Source organism: Silurus aristotelis (genome assembly GCF_946808225.1).
Source record: "Silurus aristotelis genome assembly, chromosome: 29".
NCBI classification, from domain to species: domain Eukaryota; kingdom Metazoa; phylum Chordata; class Actinopteri; order Siluriformes; family Siluridae; genus Silurus; species Silurus aristotelis.
Genome location: NC_139602.1, coordinates 11,028,669 through 11,053,051, shown reverse-complemented (window position 1 = coordinate 11,053,051; position 24,383 = coordinate 11,028,669). Strand labels below are relative to the sequence as shown.

At 37.2% G+C, this 24,383-nt stretch overlaps 1 protein-coding gene across 4 annotated transcripts in view; it reads right to left on the bottom strand.

Annotated features, from left to right (window-relative positions):
• pax7a (paired box 7a) overlaps positions 1-22,105 on the bottom strand; it is a gene marked incomplete at its 3' end in the record, with an annotated part of 58,736 nt that extends 36,631 nt beyond the window's left edge. For 2 of the 4 annotated variants that reach the window (XM_083535331.1, XM_083535332.1), the window contains exons 1-4: positions 21,711-22,105; positions 20,486-20,721; positions 19,554-19,683; positions 19,058-19,186 (exon numbers count right to left, since the gene is read on the bottom strand). In XM_083535331.1, coding sequence (XP_083391457.1) covers positions 19,058-19,186; positions 19,554-19,683; positions 20,486-20,721; positions 21,711-21,795 — 580 coding nt within the window. In that variant the 5' untranslated portion in view covers positions 21,796-22,105. Of the gene's footprint in view, positions 1-19,057; positions 19,187-19,538; positions 19,684-20,485; positions 20,722-21,710 lie in introns of all 4 variants that reach the window. The other 2 variants (XM_083535329.1, XM_083535330.1) reach the window with 2 other exon arrangements.
• Positions 22,106-24,383: the final 2,278 nt, after the last annotated feature.

Genomic DNA, 24,383 nt, shown 5'->3' with positions numbered 1-24,383 from the left:
CAAACACTTCTCCCTGTTTGAAAACAATAAGGTACATCCCGATTAATCCCTCACATAATGACTGCGCTGTAATTCCATTTGAAGGTTGTGGGGATATTGATAAACGCCAGCTCACTTATCAAGCAATTAAAGTCTAATTATGTTGCATTCGATTCTGCGCTACAGCCACGAGGATGTTTTTCCTCCAGGGCCCAATGCGATCTTTCACTAAATACTGACGTGAGGCGGAATTCAATTTGGCATGAATCAGGTGCAACACAGATGTTCGGGTGAGCTTTTAGATTCATGCCTCGTTCTGAAGCGACTCCTCGCGTGGAGGAGGAGAGAGATAAAGTAGTGCCAAAGACAAAGAACTGTTGAGTGAATTGAATGTTCTCATTAATTAAGAGCGTGTTTGTCCTGCAGGATCGTTTAGACTTCTAATGACCTGGAAATCACTCCAAATGGATGAGTGCAAGGAGATAATACGGTCTATTGAGTTTAACTATAACCTTTGGATATGATAAAAAAAGAAAAACTTAATCGCACGTTTTTATCTGTTCTAAATGTACCATAAATTAATACTTTTCACATTTCTTATATGTTTACAACATGCACATGGACAAATATTGATGCTTTATGCAAATGTGTGTTTATTATTAGTGAAACCAAACTCAACATGGAGCATGAGGACAAAATATTCTTGTAAATGTTTTCAAGTAATTATGATGCTTTAAATTTTGTAAACAATCAGGACACCAAACGGAACTTTTGCTATTTTGCTATGTTTTTACACGGACGCTTAATGAGGTGATACTTAATCTGTAGAATCGGAAGAATCTGTACCTCCTTTAACTTTCATACCGATTGCATAATCCGAGATTATTTGTTTTGTCTATTTATTATGTCTGTGAGAAAAGTATTGACTGAGATTCAGGTTGTTTTATTATTGTGTCGGTGAAGAGAGATGACAGATGACAGAGATGGCAGAGAGCGCCCCCTGTCTGTTCTCTTCATTTTACAAAAGCACAGGCTTTTTGTTGTTATTATGAGAGTGTGCAAATAAAAATAGACCCTTTACAGATTTGAATGATGTATTGCTCTTATCTGTACGATCGTTATAAAAAAAAAAAAAAAAAAATGCCACAAAACGCGCCGGCACGTTTGTCGACCCCAGAGGGTTAATTGTGTGCATTATGGTGGATTTTGGTGTTGATTTGGGTGCATCAGTAAAACATATGTTTAGAGGTTACACATTTTTTTTTCCATGAAGTTTCATTTGAATTTTTATTATTTATTCATTTATAAATAACAACATTCTAATAAAATTAGTGCTGTTAAAATTAATTTGCATTATTAACCTGTTCGTTTTGACAGCGTTTTATATATATATATATATATATATATATATATATATATATATATATATCTCGATGTACTATACATAATACTATACTATGTTATATAACACTATACTGTACTATGCTATACGAGTATATACAAATTCAATCCAGCATGAAGAGATAAAAAGAAAATCCAAAATCACAGCAAAACTAAAAAAAAACGAAACGAAACTGCCCGAGTGGTATCAGAGCTCATGCTCGAACCCCTGCACACGTTCTGCTCTGACTTCAGGCAGATGCGATATCCATCACCTGTCTCCAAACTCCTCCTCTGACATTCTCTTTTCATTCCTCTCTTCTCACTCCATCTTTTTCACCCCCTTTTGTCCCTCAAGGGGCCTTTTTCAGTGGCGTTCCCGACTAAATGTGAGCTAATGGAGCATTGATCAACGCCACTTCTCAGCTGGACACTTCATAAAGAGAAATTCCAGCTGTGTGGTTCGTGTCCCAGACGGAGGCGTGCACCGGGGATGAATTCACACATCAGGAGAACGGTCTAACCTTTCCTTAGAGGTTATGTATAAAAATACTAAACGAAACAGCTCAGGTTTAATTACACAGCAAATTATCCAGGAAAGGGGCCATGACGGCATTTCATTCAGACTTCAACGTATATGTTAATTTTTCCAGATTTAACCAGAATGAGGAATCAAAGCCTTTAAAATGAGCCAGGGTTTAAATCAAGCTAACAAAACGAAAAAAGTGGGTTTTGTGTTTGTGATCCATTATCTCAGACATGATACACACCTTTATCCTCCACCCCAAAGCTTTTAGATAACCTTCTAAAAGCCAGGTGTGAATTGCTGAAACTGGAGACTCCTTCCATAATTGTTCATTGGAAATGAACATCTTCTGGAACGTAAACTGCTTCAGTAATCATTTCATTCCTCCAGTTATTTTCTAGCATGCAATAATTTAGAAAACTTCCCCCCCACATCCACTGCACAGAGCTCGATAACGCACAGATCAACCTTAATCTCGAATTGCATCAGGCACCAGAAATAAATCTAATTACAGAATTGAGTTTAATGCAATTTAACAGCGTCCAAACTCGAAAAAGACTGTTAGGTGTTTAGGTGGGAAAAAAAGAGACAATTGAATAGGACACTGGAGGTAGACATGCAGATTTCTTCACCACCACCCGAAATCCTGAGAATTAGTCAGGGATAAATGATGATGAAAGGCTTCCATGACATGGTGAGAAGACGGTAGAGGAGGCTCGAGCCTCATCTGAGACGCCTGCCTTTGAATCAGCTTCAGCTCAACATTACGGCAAAATTCCATGGAGCCTTATTTTTAATACCGTAACCAATGGCCTCGATATCAGCTGGAGCTACCTCGCAAACTACCCGAGACAGAGGGACAAAAAAACAGACAGGGCTTTTTTTTTTTCCGCAGCGAGGCATTAGCTCATAATGGCTCATTTTGAAAAGCGTATTAGTTCCAGGATAATTACAAACAGGTCCTTACACATGCTATTTTTCACAGACGAGACATGAAGTAGCGGATGACACCAGTTGAATGTAAATGACAACCATCACCATCATCACCACCACCACCACCACCACCACCACCACCACCTCTGTAATCACAGCACCAAAATAGCAGCACAAAATTAATCTTTTCCGATCTTTATTTATTTTTTTGGTTGCATGTTTATTTCGTGCCTGGCATTGTGTGACGATTTGTTTCTTTTTTTCTGCCTTCAAAACACAAGCAGTTCCCAAAACCAGACATGGGATCTGATTAGTTATCTCAGTAGTCTATCTGCCTCTCCTGCATATCTCTCTGACTTATTAATATAAACACACGTCTCTCACAGTTAAAGCTCAAATAATATTGTGCCCATGGAGACGGAGGAGGAGGAAGAAGAAGAAGAAGAAGAAGAAGAAGAAGAAGAAGAAGAAGAAGATAAAAGGCTTGAGGGAAATTTCTGCTGAGATCAAAAATCTGACAAGGAAAGAATTATTATTTCTTTAAAACAAGGTTTTTTCTTTTGCTTTTACAGTGTTTAAAGGGTATTAACATGGTTCAGCCTAAAGACATGATGGAATACCAGACTTCATAGAACCTGAAATCCAAAAAATAAAGAACAGAATTCCTACACAATTCTAGCAAGAATACTAAAGTAAATTTGGGAGTAAATGCATGCTGTCTGTGAGTGTTTTTTTTTTCCCAGCACAACTCCCACTGAGGTTTGGTCATTCATCCATTCAGCAGCTTTTCTGCAGCTCTGAGTTCACCAGATGCTTTCAAACACTAGCTTAAAGGGCTACTCGTGTGTTTATTCGCACACTGTTGATTCAGAAGGAGTTTGACCCACGCTGCCCTTAACTTCTTGTAGGAAGCCCAATTATTAGTAAGTCACATGAGCATAGCATGAATGTAGACTACACCTGCTTTAACAGCATTTATCTCATTTACATTTATCCTCACCTTTGGGATCATTTTATCCAAAGCCACCAATGAAAAAAGGTTTGTCAATGATACAAGAGTCGCAGTATATTGCATTCAGTGACTAGGATTGGGATCTGAGGCTGGGACTGAGATCTAATGGCTGGAAATTGAATTGATGACTGGGGTTGGGTTAAAAAACAGGGATTGGGACCAGTGGCAGATATTGGGATCATTGGCAAAGATTGGATTCAGTGGCTGGAATTGGGATAATAGCAGGGATTGGGGTCCGTGGCAGAGACTGAGATCAGTGGCTGATGTTGAGATTAGTGGGTGGAACTAAGATCAGTGGTGGATTGGGATCTAATGACTGGGGTTGTGCTCAGTGGCTAGGACTGGGATAAGTGTCCTGGAATGGGTTCAGTGGCTGGGATTAGGTAGCAGGGATTGGGAGACAGAGGCAAGGACTGAAATCAGAATGGCTTAGAATTGGTTCAGTAGCAACGAATTAGATAAGTGACAGGGATTAATACCAGTGGCAGGAAGTGGGAACAGTGGCAGGGATGGGCGCAGGAAATAATTTAGTTACAACAGAATCCTACAGCATTTCAATTTAAACAAAATGTTCATCCAAAGACTGGAGTTCGGTAAAATAAGGGATCAATTCAGAAAAATTCATGAAATAATGGATTAGGACGAGACTAAAATACCAGAAATACACTGGTAATATTTACATGACCTCATCTAGTAAAAACTATTTCAATCTGAAAAGGCCCTAAATGTATAGTTTTCCTCTTCAGGACCGCTGCCTCAAACTGTCACATGTCAAATCCATTCACACTCTAATCTATCAATACTGCGGAATTAACGAAACCTTCGCGCTCGCAACATAAAACTCTCATCCATTAGAAATGACAGGAATGCCAAGTGAGAATAGACAAGAAAAAAAGTAAAAAGGGGAGGGAAGGGTCTATAATCTTTGGCTCCCACAACAAACAATTAGACCTTCTTTTTCTTCTTTAAAGGATGTAGAAAAGAGGAGGTTTTAAAGGAAGAGAGAGAGAGAGAGAGAGAGAGAGAGAGAGAGAGAGAGAGAGAGAGAGAGAGAGAGAGAGAGAGAGAGAGAGAGAGAGAGAGAGAATGCGGGTGAGAGAAGCCGCAGAGGCGCTGCTCTTTTATGGTTCCTGTCATGTGTGTGAAGACGCTGAGCGCTCGGAGGAGAACGGGGCCCGGGGCCTCTCGGCATCCTTTAGCCCAGCAAAGACACCGCACACCAGGGGGCCATTACAGCCTGAATAGGGCCCTGACAAGGCTGTGCAGCTTGGTGGGGTATCGATAAACGCTGACATATTGACTCTCTGTGCCCAAGCTCCAGGGGACAGGCATGCCTGCATATAAAGCGTGAAGGGCTTGAGAGGTGGGATTATCCCCTCGACACCACCAACACCACCACCTTTTCATAAAAGTTCATAAAATTGTTCTCAAATGACCATCCATATAGTGAGAATTTCTCAAAATATTTCACAGAACAAAAAAGTTCAATATTCTGTGCATTACTAGAACAACAAACTTCTTATTCTTATTCTTCATATTTACCTTCTATAAGTTCCCATCCTAATAAAAAGTTTTGATTAAGACAGGAAGAAGACTACAGAAAGGTCATTACTCATAATCACACACTCCGGTTCATGATAAACTCTCAGTGTTTGTATTGAGGTGATGGTGGGTTCACCATAGGAGTCTGGTTCCTCTCAAGGTTTCATCTAATGAAGTTTTTCCTCACCACAGTTGCCCCAGGCTTGTTTATCAGGGACAAATGCACATAGCTCAGCTATGTCCAAATTTTTGTTCCTTAATTTTTTGATTCTGTAAAGCTGCTATGAGACAATGTGCACTGTGAAAAATACTATAGAAATGAAATTGAATTGAATTGAGCAACGCAAAGTCGTATTCGGTGAAGTTCCAGGACTTTGGCCTCTTAACACACCTCCATATCTCCTGCATGTTTTATCTGCACTTTGTTTAAAAAAAAATAAAACGTTCACATGTCTGATTCGCAACACTTAGATAGAACAGATTCATTGCCTCGGTGTGTGTGCGGTTGAAAGAACGGCCAGTCGTTAAGTTAAAATAATGAAGAATCCACTTGTGAAGGGGATCAGAAGCATAAAATGTGCGATGTTATGGCCCTAAGTAGCATGCGCTAATGGTGATTTTAAAGCAGCCGAGCATGATGTGAATGACTCTAATTCATCAGCGTTCAGACTACACGCACGGCTCCAAACTTAATTAGTGTTGCCCATTATGTGGGGCAGTTTTTCAGCATTGTAATGAAATTAGAGGGGAAATTCCTGTTGTCTTTTCCACTGTGCCTCACTGGCAAACAAGCTGCTCGCGAAAATAATCTAGTACACAGCTGTCAAAACCGACAAGCAGGGAAATGATCACAAAAACAAGTTTGCAATAATTTACAGAACAGTGTTAAAGGAGACTTGGTTCAGGATCAGACTATGATACGAGGTGGTGTAAGGAGAAGGAATGAGGAAAATCATATATCATTTATATTTCTATCCTCTTCCAAAGACTAATACAGCTTTGACATCTTGCCTGGTTATTTATAAGCATCATAAATCAGTAGTCAATTTTACATATTTCAACATTTACACTAATTAGTTTATTACATATTAAATATCAGGCTGCTATGATGAAACAATATAAACGATATAAAATCAACAGAGAGAGAGAGAGAGAGAGAGAGAGAGAGAGAGAGAGAGAGAGAGAGAGAGAGAGAGAAAGAGAGAGAGAGAGAGAGAGAGAACTAATCACAAATTGCACGAAAGACAAATTTATTATTTGAACTAAACTCAACCCCAGTTAACTTTGTGGGGACTTTAGAAATATTATGCATGTTAATGTAAATTTTTATTATTAATATTTTCAATTTTTTTTTTGTATTTCTCTAAATAAAAAAATATACATTTTTAAAGAATTTATGGATGTAGATGCAATATGTTTCGCCTTACAATTAATTAATTATTATTAAAATTATTTTTAATCGGGTTTGGATTCTAAAATTAAAACGAAGTAATGTAGGATTTCTTTTTTCGAATTAATTTTTTTTTTTTTAAACGTCGGGTCTGAACCATTTTTATTCTTTAAAATTTCCCAAAAAAATCCCACAAATGACATCTTTTAAAGAGTATAATAAAAGATTAGATAAAGTACTAGGTTTATTACAAGCTTGTTATAAACTGTTATATTTATATTATAAACTAGTTATTTTCAAGGATGTGTAAAGGTGCTTTTATTAATTAACGCTAATAACATTTCAAAAAATATTGTTGTCATTTTGTCATACGTTTCTAAAAGCTGCAAAACAAAGATTGATGTGTTTGTGTATATTATGGCTTTTCTGGTGGATGTGAATGTATTCTGGTGAGCAACACGTTGTTTCAGCAGTTACTCGAGTGTCACAGTGCCATAAATAATGAAGCGGGGCTTTTAGAGAGAAAATAAGGTACTTCATAAAGCATTGCCTTCTTTCGAGTGATATGTCAAACAGCAGAAATGACACCACTACAGAAGCAGAATATAAATAAAAAAATGTCATTGCGGCTTAATGAGGATGAAAGTAATTAAAATGGGAAGAAAGCAATACGATTCGTACCCAAAAGGCAAGAAATACAGAATAACACACGATCAAAACACTCGACAGGAAATGCGCTTCACACCGAAGCCCTGAAACAAGAGGCCCTTCTTTTTCTGTTCGCTTTCTGAGAGCGGTATCGAGTGTGTGACAAGGAATCAGCTCTAAAAGGTCCAATTTAATCGGAATTGCCTCCACCGCTCTAGAGAACAGAATGCAGCCCGGAGTCGAAACCCCTTTGGGAATTTATTTCTGACGCCGAGGACCCTCATCCTGTCCGAAGGCACGGTCGAGAATGATCACACCGAGATGGATTGGAGGAGAAATGGCGTCATTTTCTCTCGTCACGTCAAACACCTAGTTGAAAATGGCACACGTCGTTTCCTTTCCTCGGTCTCCTATCTCCTCTCAGGAAGAGCTTTTGTCTAATGAAAGTGAAGACGTGGGATCCTGGAGGACGTATCGATTATTAACCAACAGGAACCCGATTCTGTCCCATCACTGAGTTCTTTAAGCACTCTGGATCTCACGAGCTGTGCTGAGCCAGGGGTCACGATAAACAGATCTTTACCTGAATGCTGGAGTGAGCCGAGGCTAAATTGGATTGCCGATACAGACACCTCCAGGAGAAGAGGCTTGTGTTATTAAAGACGAAAGCAACAATCAAGAAGAAGGCATCTTGGGGAGGGGGGTGGAGGGGGGGGAACTCGAGACGAGAGCCATCAGAGTTCTGCTTCTTTAACTAAAGCGTTATTGATCTTTCCATCATCTGATACTTTTAGCTTGTTTGTTTAGAGGAGCTTTATCCCCGCTAATAGCTGTCTCTCTGCGTAATCTCCCTCGCCTTCGGGTCGACCCTCCACACACACCTTCAACCCCCTTTCTAAATGTGTTTTATGTCTGCTCTGTGAGATGATTGTGTTGATAACGTGGACTGGGGAGGGCTAAAAAAAAAAAATCACAAAGCCAGCTCCATGAAGATCTCATTTCAATGGGTTGGATTTGGTGGAAGATCTCCTGCTATAAAGCTCCAACCGTACTGTGAACACTGACTGCACCCCAGGCCTCCTCACCTCACCTGTACCTGACTGTACTATAATAAATGTGGATTGAGATGCTCCAATAGGATGCTCAGGTGTCCTCAAACGTTGATGTATATATATTATGAATCTTTGCATCACACCAGGGTTCAAGTTTGGGGGGAAATTTGGTCATTTTTCTATTTTATAACTTTTGGATTAGTTCACCTGCAATGTTTGCTTTCAGTGTGAGAACATGCATGCCAAAAAACTGACGAGAGAAAGGGAGAGAGAGAGAGAGAGAGAGAGAGAGAGAGAGAGAGAGAGAGAGAGAGAGAGAGAGAGAGAGAGAGAGAGAGAGAGAGAGAGAGAGAGGGAGAAAAAGAATGAATAAAATCTCAAATTTGCCACCAAAATAATTCTACAATGTAATGATTTTCTCAGCCTTCGTTATAATGAATCACGGTGAATTATATTATTATAAATCAGTGACGCAATAAAAATGGAAAAAAAGGCAAAACCAGGACTAAACTCCACATCCATCAGCAAAACACCTATCAAACATGATCAGAGCAGAAGGTCTGAAATGCTGTGAAAGTGCAGATTCATTGAAATTACACCGATACACACCACACTCTTCTCTCTCTCTCTCTCTCTCTTTCTCTCTTCTTCTCAATCTCTTTAACATGTTGCTGTCCAGCCTGATCGTGTCAGTTTGAAGCCTCCATTCAGAAGTATTCATGCATCTGCCTTTGTGCCACAATGGCCTCTAGTTTATAAACTGTCTGCTCTCTGGGCCGCGGGCTTCAGTCCTCATTGTCTTCCTCGCCTTAATAAACTTTCTGAAGGAGTTCATCAACTCGTCTGAATAGTGCACTGAGTCTGAGGACACAAAGTAACAGAGGGCTCCTTTTTTCCATTTCCCCTCCTCCCTTCCTTTTTTTCCCACTTTTTTTCTTTCTTTCTCTTTCTTTTCCCCCCTTCTTTTCTCTTTTTTTTTTTTTTTCGCAGGAGCAGTTTTGTAGGACAATGCAGAGAGGAGCCTGTCAGACTTCAGAGAGGTCTCAGACCCGACACGAGAACAAAAAGAGGCAGCATTCAATTACAGAACAAAATGCTTTTCATTAAAAAAAAAAAAGGAAGAAGACAATTGAATTTTCTCTCCATTCAAGGAGCGAGGAGGATGATTCAATGATTCAAGCGCTCCTCGATATCTTATTCAGAGACTATAAAAAAAGGAGAAATACACAAAGTGTAAGAGCGTGCAAATACACACAATGGGAAAAAAATCAGAAGCGTCTTTAATATTCAGAGGAGTGAGAGAGAAACGCTTCCAAACTCAATGCAGAACAAATACAAGCAAACTATTAAACTACATACAATAATTTATTTAAAATACATATTTTCTAACACTATATATATAAACAATTACATGCATTTTATTAAATATTTCTACTATTTTTTAGTTATTAGTTATTTCTAAGTTATTTTTTTTTTTATTGGTCCAGATTTTCTGGATGCTGGTTGAAATGTGTTGAAAAAAGACAAAAGAAAATAATGGAATGACAAATATTTGTCAAGATGTTGTTATAAATCTCATAAAAATGCTTTTGTATTCTCTGAGTTTGCTATTTTATGACAGTTTTTAGCTGTAATTTTTTACATTTTTTTATTTTAGATCAGCAGTATTTTTTAATGCTGGCTATAAGCCATTAATCTGCTGTTACACCTCTCAAATGTGTGAAAACTTTAAGGTCTTAAAGGCACTTCCACCCCATAATTAATTTCATACCCAATTAGTTTAGGATGGCCACATGCTGGCCACAGATCATCTCTCTCTCTCTCTCTCTCTCTCTCTCTCTCTCTCTCTCTCTCTCTCTCTCTCTATTTCTCAATCCCCATAAAGTCAACACACCTCCTTAACACCCTTCTTTGTTGAGCACTTAGAGGTGTGAATGCCATAAGCACTTCAGTCTGCCCATAACACACTAACTTGCTATGTAGCAGGCTTGAAGTCAGGTTATTACAGCTCACAGTGCCTCTGTAGTAGGCTTTATGTCAGGTTATTACAGCTCATAACGCCATAACGCCATAAACACAGCAGGTTTGGGAAATGATATAAAAATCTTAGGTGATAATTACAGAAAGGTCACTGGTCATTAATCCAACAAGTCGCACGTTTATATATGTGTGTGTGTGTGTGTGTGTGTGTGTGTGTGTGTGTGTGTGTGTGAGACACATTTTCACGCACTTTTTTTTTAGACTTTTTTGGCCGTTTTTTCTTAAGTACTTTTCCGAGATTTGTAAAAATGTTTTATTTATTTATTTATTTATTTATTTATTTATTTATTTATTTATTTATTTATTTTTTGTATTAATTTATTTATTTTTAACGGGTCTGTATATTTCACCTGTGCGGCACGTGGATTGGTCACGTGATAAAACTTGTATAACTCGGTCCGGCATTTTTAAATACACAACACGGTGAAATGCTCCTTCCATCTCTAATTCTGATTTATTGATTTATTATTAATATTATTATTATTACTAATATTATTAGGCTGGCACTCAACAATATTTATATAATTATAATAATAATAATAATAATAATAATAATAATAATAATAATAATAATAATAATAATAATAATAACAGATGGTTGTTTTGCTTTGTTTACATTTCGCCCTCTTTTGCTAATAATATTAATCCTCATCAATCAGCAGAAATCTTCTGCTTATTCTGGAAGCTTCCAGAATCTCCACAATCAGTTTTTAAATAAAATATTTACCAAAAAAATTGAAATTAATTTATAGACATTTAAACTAGAAACGAATTCAGATTGATCAGTTTTGTTAAATATTCATATATTTAATAATATATAATAAACAATAAATACATGTATTTATTTATTTATTTATTTATTTATTTATTCTCTTAACTGGACCCAGGAAACTCGTGCCATGGCTTCTAGTTAAAGCTCTACTGTATCTGTAGTCACCGCTGATCTCACAGAGTAGAGTAAAGAGAGAGAGAGAGAGAGAGAGAGAGAGAGAGAGAGAGAGAGAGAGAGAGAGAGAGAGAGAGAGAGAGACCCAATCTGCGCATGTCAAAATCAATTGCACACACACTGATCCTCCAGGACGATTAACACACCCTGAAGCCGCTGAACACGCCGCCTAACAGCCCAAACACTCAGAGGGGAATTAATCGACACTCACTGCCATAAACACGTCTAATAAAATCTAATCTAGAAATCCGACAGCACGGATCTGGATGTGTAATTAAATCGCTATAAAATCACGGTGAAATGTTTTATTCCTGCGCGTTTACACATTAAAATGAGCCTGAAAATGATTTATTGCGTTTGTGTTAAAAAAACACACGTTTCAGACGAGCACAAGAAATAAATTAAAACACAAATACATTTCTGAATTTGCCATAAAAACAAAACAAAAATAAAATGCCAAATAAAACAACACGCGTGAACATGATCGATATCTCATTCCTGTAAACATCATTCCGAAAAATATAAATAACCATAAATTACAGTTTCTGTCTGGATTATTAATGAATTCAAGTCTATTTTATTCCACACGCCTTTTATTTCCCTATAAGATTCATTGCTCTGATGGTCATTTGGTGTTCGGCGAAATGTAATTGGTTCCAGGAAGCACAGGCGTCTTTCTAAGAGGATTTAAAGCGGGTTACATGCGGAGAAGAACATTTTCATTCCCGGCCTGCGGGACAATAATGACTCTGGTCTACTTATTTTTTATTGTGGTGAGAGATGATTATTAATTTATCCTGTGAAATGGTTAATATAAGAATTTCGGGAGTCTTAATAGAGCAAATAGCTGAAATGCGCACTGGGGAGGCGTCCAAACATAATAATAATAATAATAATAATAATAATAATAATAATAATAATAATAATAATAATAATAATAATTAGTAATAATAATAAATACAATTATTTATTATTATTATTATTATTATTATTATTATTATTATTATTATTATTATTATTATTATCATCCTCCATTTCAGGAAGGAAACGCATGCGGTGTAAATTCCCTGATGAGATGCTGAAAGGGTGAAAGGGGAAGTTAATCTGAGTTTAATGCAGTGAATGTAGACTCGGGGTCCAGGCTGTGATGCCCGGTGGTGTTTATCTCTGCCCAACATTTGGGTTTTTTTCTCAATTTCATCTGCGCGAGAAAAAAAAAAGTGCGCATGGTGTGACTCTTCACGCGCCCGAGGGAAAAATGTTATTAATAGCTAAATAACTTCGCCATACTTTCTCTAAATCTCGTCCACACAATCTCTCTCTCTCTCTCTCTCTCTCTCTCTCTCTCACTCACACACACACACACACACACAGACAGACGGATGGATTTGTTTGAAGTTGTCTTGCTCGTTCTCGTTATAAGCACCTTGATTCACTTTTTCACTCCTGGACTCCCTGAAGCGCGCGCTCTTTATAATCAACATTGCACACGTGACCTGTCCATGGTTCTGATTTTTGTATTTTATGGAATAAATTTCATGTCAATATCATTTAACATTCAATACTAATATCAAACTCTTGAGGTCCTGAGAGAGTTTATTTCTACACAGTATGGATTAATTCTACTCTGAGAAAGTTGATTTCTACACAGCACGGGTTAATTCTATCCTGAGAGAGTTGATTTCTACACAGCACGGGTTAATTCTACCGTGAGTGAGTTTATTTCTACACAGTATGGAGTTAATTCTACCCTGAGAGAGTTGATTTCTACACAGCAACGGTTAATTCTACCCTGAGAGAGTTGATTTCTACACAGCACGGGTTAATTCTACCGTGAGTGAGTTTATTTCTACACAGTATGGAGTTAATTCTACCCTGAGAGAGTTGATTTCTACACAGCAACGGTTAATTCTACCCTGAGAGAGTTGATTTCTACACAGCACGGGTTAATTCTACCGTGAGTGAGTTTATTTCTACACAGTATGGAGTTAATTCTACCCTGAGAGAGTTGATTTCTACACAGCAACGGTTAATTCTACCCTGAGAGAGTTGATTTCTACACAACACGGGTTAATTCTACCCAAAAAGAGTTTATTTCTACACAGCACGGGTTAATTCTACCCTGAGAGAGTTTATTTCTACACAGCACAGGTTAATTCTACCCAAAAAGAGTTTATTTCTACACAGCACAGGTTAAATCTATTCTGAGAGAGTTTATTTCTACACAGTATGGATTAAATCTACTCTGAGAAAGTTGATTTCTACCCAGCACGGGTTAATTCTACCCTGAGAGAGTGGATTTCTACACAGCACGGGTCAATTCTACCCTGAGAGAGTGGATTTCTACACAGCACGGGTTAATTCTAATCTGAGAGAGTGGATTTCTACACAGCACGGGTTAATTCTAATCTGAGAGAGTTTATTTCTACACAGCAGGGGTTAATTCTACTCTCAGAGAGTTTATTTCTACACAGCACGGGTTCATTCTACCCTAAGAGACTTTATTTCTACACAACACGGGTTAATTCTACCCAAAAAGAGTTTATTTCTACACAGCACGGGTTAATTCTAATCTGAGAGAGTTTATTTCTACACAGTATGGATTAATTCTACTCTGAGAAAGTTGATTTCTACACAGCACAGGTTAATTCTACCCTGAGAGAGTTGATTTCTACACAGCACGGGTTAATTCTAATCTGAGAGTTTATTTCTACACAGCACAGGTTAATTATACCCTGGGAGAGTTTATTTCTACACAGCACGGGTAAATTCTACCCCAAAAGAGTTTATTTCTACACAGCATGGGTTAATTCTACCCAAAAAGAGTTTATTTTTACACAGCATGGGTTAATTCTACCCTGAGAGAGTTTATTTCTACACAGCACAGGTTAAATCTAATCTGAGAGAGTTTATTTCTACACAGTATGGATTAATTCTACTCTGAGAAAGTTGATTTCTACCCAGCACGGGTTAATTCTACCCTGAGAGAGTTTATTTCTACACAGCACAGGTTAATTCTAATCTGAGAGAGTTTATTTCTACACAGCACGGGTTAATTCTACTCTAAGAGAGTTTATTTCTACACAGCACGGGTTCATTCTACCCTAAGAGACTTTATTTCTACACAACACGGGTTAATTCTACCCAAAAAGAGTTTATTTCTACACAGCACGGGTTAATTCTAATCTGAGAGAGTTTATTTCTACACAGTATGGATTAATTCTACTCTGAGAAACTTGATTTCTACACAGCACAGGTTAATTCTACCCTGAGAGAGTTGATTTCTACACAGCACGGGTTAATTCTAATCTGAGAGTTTATTTCTACACAGCACAGGTTAATTATACCCTGGGAGAGTTTATTTCTACACAGCACGGGTAAATTCTACCCTGAGAGAGTTTATTTCTACACAGCACGGGTTAATTCTAATCTAAGAGAGTTTATTTCTACACAGCACGGGTTAATTCTACCCCAAAAGAGTTTATTTCTACACAGCACGGGTTAATTCTACCCTGAGAGACTTTATTTCTACACAGCACGGGTTAATTCTAATCTAAGAGAGTTTATTTCTACACAGCACGGGTTAATTCTACCCCAAAAGAGTTTATTTCTACACAGCACAGGTTAATTCTACCCTGAGAGACTTTATTTCTACACAGCACAGGTTAATTCTAATCTAAGAGAGTTTATTTCTACACAGCACGGGTTAATTCTACTCTGAGAGAGTTTATTTCTACACAGCACGGGTTAATTCTAATCTGAGAGAGTTTATTTCTACACAGCACGGGTTAATTCTACTCTGAGAGAGTTTATTTCTACACAGCACGGGTTAATTCTACCCTAAGAGACTTTATTTCTACACAGCACGGGTTAATTCAACACGGGCAGCAACACCGATTTGATATGAGTGCCCTTTATTATGCTTGAAACGCGACCCGGGTGATTTTCTCCCGCATGCGCGCTCCATGACAGTGATATCTGATTATACAAACATTCTTTTGTCTCCATTTTGTGTGTGTGTGTGTGTGTGGAATATCCCCGGGTGTCAGAGATCTGAGCTTTAATTGAATATGCACAGTGTAAAAGCGAGTCTGCTGCCCGTCAGCCCCAGCAGGACCGCGCGTTATTATCCCCCCAGCGCGCTAAATCCCGCCTGGCCTCTGTTTGATTAGATTGAGAACCTCAGGTAATCCTCTGGTGTGCTGAAGTGTCCATGGCCCCGCTCTCTCTCTCTCTCGCTCTCTCTCTCTCTCTCTCTCTCTCTCTCTCTCTCTCTCTCTCTCTCTCTCTCTCTCTCTCTCTCTCTCTCTTTCCCTCTCTGTGTAGATGGTTATAGATAAAACGGAAAACGTCGCATTTATTCACTTACGATTTGTTTATTTTTTGTTTAGGAGGAAAAAAGATTAAAAAAAAAGGACCAGGTGAGCTGTTAGACAGAGAGCGCGCGCAGAATCCAAACCAATTAGAGGGTAATTAAGCTTTCCCAGGTTGAGGCCAAAACTCTCAGAAATTCTCCCGAGGTGTGGGTTGTGTTTGTGTTTCAATAAAATGAAGATGAGTTGAAACTAGATGCTTGTTTTATTTCGAGAGAAAAAAAAGAGGAAACGTGGTGCCGCTTTTATAGTTCTATATGCGATTCAGAGTTAATAGGACGGACGTTATAACGCGCCACTGATGTGCAGTTTATGGGCTAATAGGGCTAAGAGTTTAATAGATGCCACTTATTCAGGTGATTAGGATGAAATTCTTTTTACATTGCGATACTACATTAATGCAAACAAACAATAAAAAAAATATATATATATTAATCTCTACAATTTGTGCGCCGTGTGAGCCGACTTTAGAGATGAAAGTGAAAATAAATAAAGAGTTCAGTTTAATCAGGTTTTTTTCCCAATAATAATAATAATAATAATAATAATAATAATAATAAAATCTTCAACACTCAGATTTTGCTCGAAAACCTGCTCGTGTGCAACATGTCGGAGGATAAAATGCGCAGTCTGTAGGACTAATAAATAAACCCGGCGGCTATTACAGCTCTCTCTCTCTCTCTCTCTCTCTCTCTCTCTCTCTCTCTCTCTCTCTCTCTCTCTCTCTCTCTCTCTCTCTCTCTCTCAAACACACACACACACACACACACACATACTAATAAGCATTAACGTTATTCCAAGTGTTATCCGAATGGATAGCATTTCTTTTCAGGAACTGAACAGCGCGACACGACGCTATTAAGGCAGATTAGTGAGAGTCATTAAACACACACACACACACACACACACGCACACGCACACGCACACACACACACACACACACACACACACACACACACACACACACACACAGATCTTAAGCTGTAACGCAGACATGCGAGACGCAACATATAAATCAGTACAGTGTTTTTGAATAAACCCCCAAAATAAATAAATGAGGAAAAAAATATCCGAAAGAAAATTCCGTCGTGTGAAAAAACACGAACAAAAAAATGCAGAGAAATGTGCAGAAAAATCTGCGCCTCACTTGAAATCCGGGCTTCGTTCCGAATATAAAAATAAAAAAGGTCTCCAGAAGTGCGCGCGCGCACCATCACACCTTTTTTACACGCAGCACATCACATTAATTTCTGAAGTCAAAAACAAATATTATATTGTGTTGAAATATAGTTTATAATAATATGCACAAATTGCATTTGTTATCATTCTTCTTTTTTTTTTTTTTAAGAGAAAATCATTTCCATTGTTTAGCTCCACAAGAAAACTATTACAGGGGAACTAAAAACAAAGAAATTATTATAATATGTAATATTGATAAATTATTATTTTTTGTTTTTAATTGTTATGCAGCCTTAAAGTTTGAATTATTATTATTATTATTATTATTATTATTATTATTATTATTATTAACAATTTATATATTTGTTTATAACGATTTAAATATTACAAGAAATAAGCCTTTCTATACTAACATTACCAGTTGTTTATAATGCTGTTTACTGCTTTATAATGCATTATAATATCACTTTAATAATGAAATAAGTAATATTTGCAAAACATATATAAATTCAATGTAAGCTCTAGTAGAATCTAGGAATAAATCTTATAAACATATTTAGTAGTGAATTATGATATAATTCATAACATTACTACTGCATAAAACTTTATTAAGGTTTATTAAAAGCAATTCTTATTATAATTCAGCTGCAGTTTTATTCCTAGCAAAACTATTACGATTATAAACTTTGTTATATAACATATTGATGTATGGAATCAAATATTATACACAAACATAATAACAATAACAACACAATAATAATAATAATAATTATTATTATTATTATTAGTAGTAGTAGTAGTAATATTTTTATTATTGTTATTATTATTATTTGTATTATTATTAGTATTATTATTATTTGTATTATTATTATTATTATTATTATAGCTCAGTTCCACAGTGTGTTGGAGATGACAGACACAGTCAGGAGTGGAAGTGACGGCTTCGCTGACAGTTTGTTGGTCTGCTGTCAGATGTGGAAGCCGTGATTTGGTGGTTATCGTGAGAGACTGATGCGCTCCACAAATGAACTGACGGCGCTAAATACCTTCTGTCAGAGCTTCCATAAATAATTGAGTGAAGGACTGAGAGTGGCTAACAGCATGGCTAATCACAACCACTTCCCCCTGAGGAGAACAGAGCACTCATACCTTTACACCACCACCACCACATCATCATCATCATCATCATCATCATCATCATCATCATCATCATCAACCGCTAACACGTTCTCCAAAGAAGCAGCGGTAAAAAGGAGCAGCAACACAAACAAGGTGCACTCACACAACTATCATTTACCCTGGACTAATACTAATACTAATACTGATACTGATACTAATACTGATACTGATACTAATACCAATACCAATACCAATACCAATACCAATACTAATACTGATACTAATACTGATACTGATACTGATACTGATACTGATACTGATACTGATACTAATACCAATACCAATACCAATACCAATACTAATACTGATACTAATACTGATACTAATACTGATACTGATACTGATACTGATACTAATACCAATACCAATACCAATACTAATACTAATACTAATCCTAATCCTAATCCTAATACTAATACCAATACTAATACTGATACTGATACTGATACTGATACTAATACTGATACTAATACCAATACCAATACTAATACTAATCCTAATACTAATACTAATACCAATACTAATACTGATACTAATACTAATACTGATACTAATACTGATACTAATACCAATACCAATACCAATACTAATACCGATACTAATACTGATACTAATACTAATACTGATACTAATACTAATACTAATACTAATACTGATACTAATACTGATACAAATACCAATACTAATACTAATACTAATACTGATACTAATACTGATACTAATACTAATACTAATACTTATACTAATTTTACTACTAATACTAATACTGATACTAATACTGATACTAATACTAATACTGATACTGATACTATTACTGATACTGATTCTGATACTAATACTAATTTTAATACTGATACTGATACTAATAAAACACTTACCCCTGTCTCCTAGAATGCCGTCGATGCTGTGCTTCGTTTTCTTCTCTCCATCTTCATCCTTCTTGTCACAATCATCGTCATCGTCCTTCTTTCCGAATCGTGCTCTCAGAACGCGGCTAATGGAACTGACTGGATTCAAAAAACACAATAATATTTACAGTTAATAGAAACCAAAACACACAACTCGTACATAGTACAAATAAAAACACGTGACCAGGTCAACACGGGGACGACAAACGTGAAATCGCGTGAATATTCATAATAATAATAATAATAATAATAATAATAATAATAATAATAATAATAATAATAATCATCATAATAATCGCAATCGCTCACGATTTTTAACGAATTCTTACCGCGCGCGCGCGTGTGTGTGCGTGCGCGTGTGTGTGTGTGTGTGTGTGTGTGTGTGTGTGTGTGTGTGTGTGTGTGTGTGTGTGTTAGTATTAGGTGTCAGTAGGAAGAAAAGTGTGCTTACCAGATGAGGCCTCACCTGAAGGAACCGTGCTTCTGTCACACACTCCGTCCTTCAGCAGTTTGTCCCGGATCTCCCAGCTGAACATGCCCGGGTTCTCCCGCTTGTATTCCTCGATCCTCTTCTCCACGTCAGGCGTTGCCACCTGCTTTAGTGTCGAACGGCGGGATTTGCACAAATAAAAAGGGGGAAAAAAAAGCATGGAAACGAGATGTTAACGTCATAGGATTTTCAAATCATCTGATCTGATATTAAGCGTAAATCAGATATTAATGAAATCAGATATTAATTTAATCAGATATTAATTGCGTCTCGTCATTCGCTTATTTCTACGTTTTAGTAAGCGTTTGACTCAAAAAAGTATCCAACCAAAACTTTTCCGATTTTATTTCTTTATTATACTCTTTCTCTTTTATAGAAATAGAAATAATAAAGCAGTTTTCCTTCTCACTTCTCATCACTCCCATCGCTATATTTATTATATATTTTATACCTTATTAGTTTTAATGCTATTTAAAGCTGTACATGAAACTACTTTTCATATATATATTTGTGTGTGTGTTTTTTCGGGTGTTATTTTATACATATAATAACAATTTTAAATATATACTAATAATTAGTCATGTTTAGACAAAAAATTGTGCAGTCGTGAAAATAATCTTTATGTTTAATCACAAAGTAAGGAACACATTCTGTACATTTATTGTGTTTATTTAATTCGGAAATGTGAATGATTATATGTAAATAAAGTGCAAAGTTATAAAGATTAAAAATTAATCTTATAATTGTACTATAATTAATAATATATTATTTATAAAGGTATAAAGATGTAATGTGGCACCACGCCAATGACAAACGACTGCAGGTCGTAAAGCGACTTTGTGTCATTAACCGATTGCTAAATTGTTTCTAAATTGATTAGTTTGATGTTTGGGGTCGGAGATATTTACCCTGGGTTTGCTCCCCCCTATGGCCCCTGGTCGGATGGACCCCGTCTCCTGGTAGCGGCAGAGGATTTTGGAGACGCAGCCGTGGGAAACCCGCAGCTGACGGGAGATGACGCAGGGTCGGATGCCATGGTGGGCCATCTCCACGATCTTGTGTCGGATGTGGTTCGGTAAAGGCCTCCCGTTGATGAACACGCCGCCGAGCTGGTTCACCCGACCCTGACCCAGCGGGGTGGACACTGCTCCGTGACAAAACACACACACACATCAGAAATATCAAGAAGATCCAAAACACCACACACACATCAAAAACACTCTTATGGTATTGCAATGAAACTGCACGTGAATTTTTTGTTTTTACTGACATTTTTTATTTGCGTTGTATCCCCCACCTACACCTACACACACACACACACACACACACACACACACCCTTCCCAAACCTACCAGACGCATGCCAGACACACTCCATCTATTTGTCCTGTAACATGCATCAGTTGAGGAAAGCGGAACACTCGAGACCCGCATCTCGCCTTCAAGAGCCGCTAAAAGGCGCGTGCACTTTACACCTTGATTATTCCCAGTCATGCAGTGCAAATATTGGCGTGATCCTTTGAGCAGACTCTTAGCCGTGAGTTTTTTACTTCCATTTGCAGCAGAAGGCTACTTCACTAAATCCCGCAGCTCGAGCGCAGACGCCGAGTTCGTGCGGCTGAACATTTTTCACCAAACCGCCCTTAAGCACGAACTCCGGCTCATCACTTTCTCATGAAGTGCTGCAGCTCTGCGTGCACGGCGAACTTTTTATTTACATGCATTAAACATTTTTTTTGATAAACTGCAATTCTTTCATAAAAAAAAAAAAAAAGAATGATATTAAATTAAATTCAACATTTTGCGCAATATTGTTTGTTGCACACTGATCATTAGTGTATCTATTTATATTCAGACAAAAACATGCTTTTGCCTGGAGAAAATATTGATTTACTTACATATAAGATTTGTCTATTTTTCTATAAATGCACGTGTCTGGAGCGAAGTTGGCAAAAACATTTCCTTTACGACCAATAAAAAGTTTGATTTGAATGTTGCTAAAATGATCACTTTTAATCACTTTTGAGTTTTTCATGTAAAAAAAAAATCTACACGCTTCATAAAATTAACTCTTTCAAAGCAATCATTATTGTAAAATAAAAAAAAATATGTATACATATATAAAAAGTTGTACCTTCCAGGGGAAATCCAGTGCGGGGGTAGTTCTGGCCCGGTGCTGGCCGAACCATTCGAGGAACTGTTCCTGTTAAAGTAGCCATTGAAGCTACTCAGAAAAAAGATTTAACAGTCCCTAATAATGTTTGGAAGAAATACGTCCAGTCTCGCTTTAGCCAGAGAAAATGATAACTACAGCTACAAGAGGTCCAGTGTTTTAAAAAGCCAAGCAAGAAGAATGAGATTCCAGAAACACAAGTAAACACGCTCCAAAGAAATAAAAAAGTCACACACTTGTGCGCGCGATGAACACAATAAAATAAATAGAGAGTGCAGTGTTTTTTACACAAAGTGTACAGAGTGGGAAAAAAGTGATCGGAAGTGGATGATGTTTAGATGTTTTCCTCAACTCAGTCAGAGGTCTGCTGGTGGTGCTAACCTCCCTGGAGTAGCTGAAGTGACCCAACTTTAGAGCATGGCGGTGGGAAGGAGGGATGGGAGGGATGGAGGGATGGAGGTAGGGGGAGCGGGCCGGAGCGCATTGATAGGCTCTCTGGCCTTTCTTTTAATTTCGTTTCAAAAGAGGAGGTAAAGCCTCGGAGCTGGCAACCAATGAGAGGAAACAGGAAAAAGACGCGTCCAGATAAGAATCCGCTTCACAAGCATCCACCTCCATCTCATCCTCACCCTCCTCCTCCTCCTCTTCCTCCAATGTAAGGCCAAACACCCAAGAAATGTCAAAACGAGTTTTCATTCATCTCTGATTTGAGAGACGGATGCTAAACTCACACACACTCACACACACACACACACACACACACACACACACACACACACACACACACACACACACACACTCATCATTATCGTCTCTAGTTAATGCTATACTTAGTACTTATATATTCTGACTGGTTTAAAACCAGTTGCTATTCAGTCCTGAGCAAACTAATACAATTCATAGTGCATGCTGAATAGAAACAAATAAACTAATTCGATGTTCACCCACATGCCATTGCACCAGTAGAACCCACAATTCATCTAATATTCCACGCACCACCCTGCAGATCAGTCCAAGTTGAACAGATGTTGTTATCATTAGCACACTATCATATATTTTACGCATTCATTTTTGCACCTGAAATCTTAAATCTTACTAACAGCGATGGCAGGATTAATACACCACGTGACCTCAGAATGAAAGTCTCTGACTCTTTTCCTTACAGCGCAAACACGCATGCGTCATAAAATCAGATCGAATTAAACTCCGCACTTGTAATGAAGAGAAACCCCAGAGCTCTGAACTGACACCGCTGATGTTCCTCCATAAAATAGACTATAACATAATTTGATTTAAATCTGATTTGTGATGTGACCCCCTGGTTAACTGAACAGTCTCCATGAATTTGGGGTGATGATGCATGCAGTTTATAGCAGGTTTATTATTTCACACACCACGTGTACGAAGCTGTAAAGGTAAAATGTCATGTAAAAGTCATGTCAGGTCAAATCCGACGCAGCAGAAACGTACTTAGAAATTTAATCCTGAGACTAAAATCAAATACTAACTGGTTGAAGTCGTGAAAAAAAACAAGCAAAATCAAATCTCAGTTGTAAAGTCAGAGAAATATTGGTGTTAATCATTTTTTTTATGTCCTTCTTCAAGATGAAGTTCATATTTCATCTCATGTGATAATCGAGTAACGCACAGAAATTTAAAAAAAGGAAACTGTAAATAAAAACTAAACTAAGAAAAAAAAAAAATGAAAAAAATGAAATCAAAATGGGAGTCTGGAGTGAGCGCATGTGCAGCAAGGCCCGGGTGCGCGTGTCCACGCTGCGGGAGCGCGCATGACACTATAGCGATGGAGAACACTCATGGTGCAAAGCAATTTCACAAATAATTTTTACAACAATTAGGGAGTGTGCAGGGGGGTGAAATGGCGATTTCACATGCAGATGGGGAAGGCGCGGTGGGGAAGACGGATGAGAGTCTCTCTCTCTCTCTCTCTCTCTCTCTCTCTCTCGGAAAAAGGAGAGAAACCTATTGCGGCTTTGAGGAGGGAAATTATTCTGTCTTTTTTTTTTTTAACAGGTTTATAAAACTTTTGTTTCCTTTTAAAAAAAATTATTTTTAAATGTCTCTCTCTATCAGAAATGAAAGGAAATAAATAACATGAATTTATGAATTCGGTGAATTTCAGTTTCATAAAAACAAACAAACAAAAAAATAGATACAATTATATAGAAATAGAAAATTCAAACTCAACAATATATAAATATAAAAATATAATAATATTAAATTAGAATGATGAGAGTAATGATAGAGAGAGCAATAATAACAACAACAACAATAATAATAATAATAATAATAATAATAATAATAATAATAATAATAATAATAATAATAATAATAATAATAGGAAAAAGAAGATAACAAGGCAGGTTTATTTAACAATGCTGACTAATACAACAAAACACAAAACTGCATTGTTTGATTTAATAATAAAGTAAAAAAAAAATCTGGTTCATACAGAAAATTCATACACACCAACAAAAAAAGGGTTTTTGTATAGTTAAGGTTATTTTAAAGGTTTATTATTCAATGAACTTAAGAAATTAAATCCTTAATAAATCCTGATCTGTTTTAACTGCACTAACTTTAATTCACTGGTCATTCTGGTCTCATTAACAT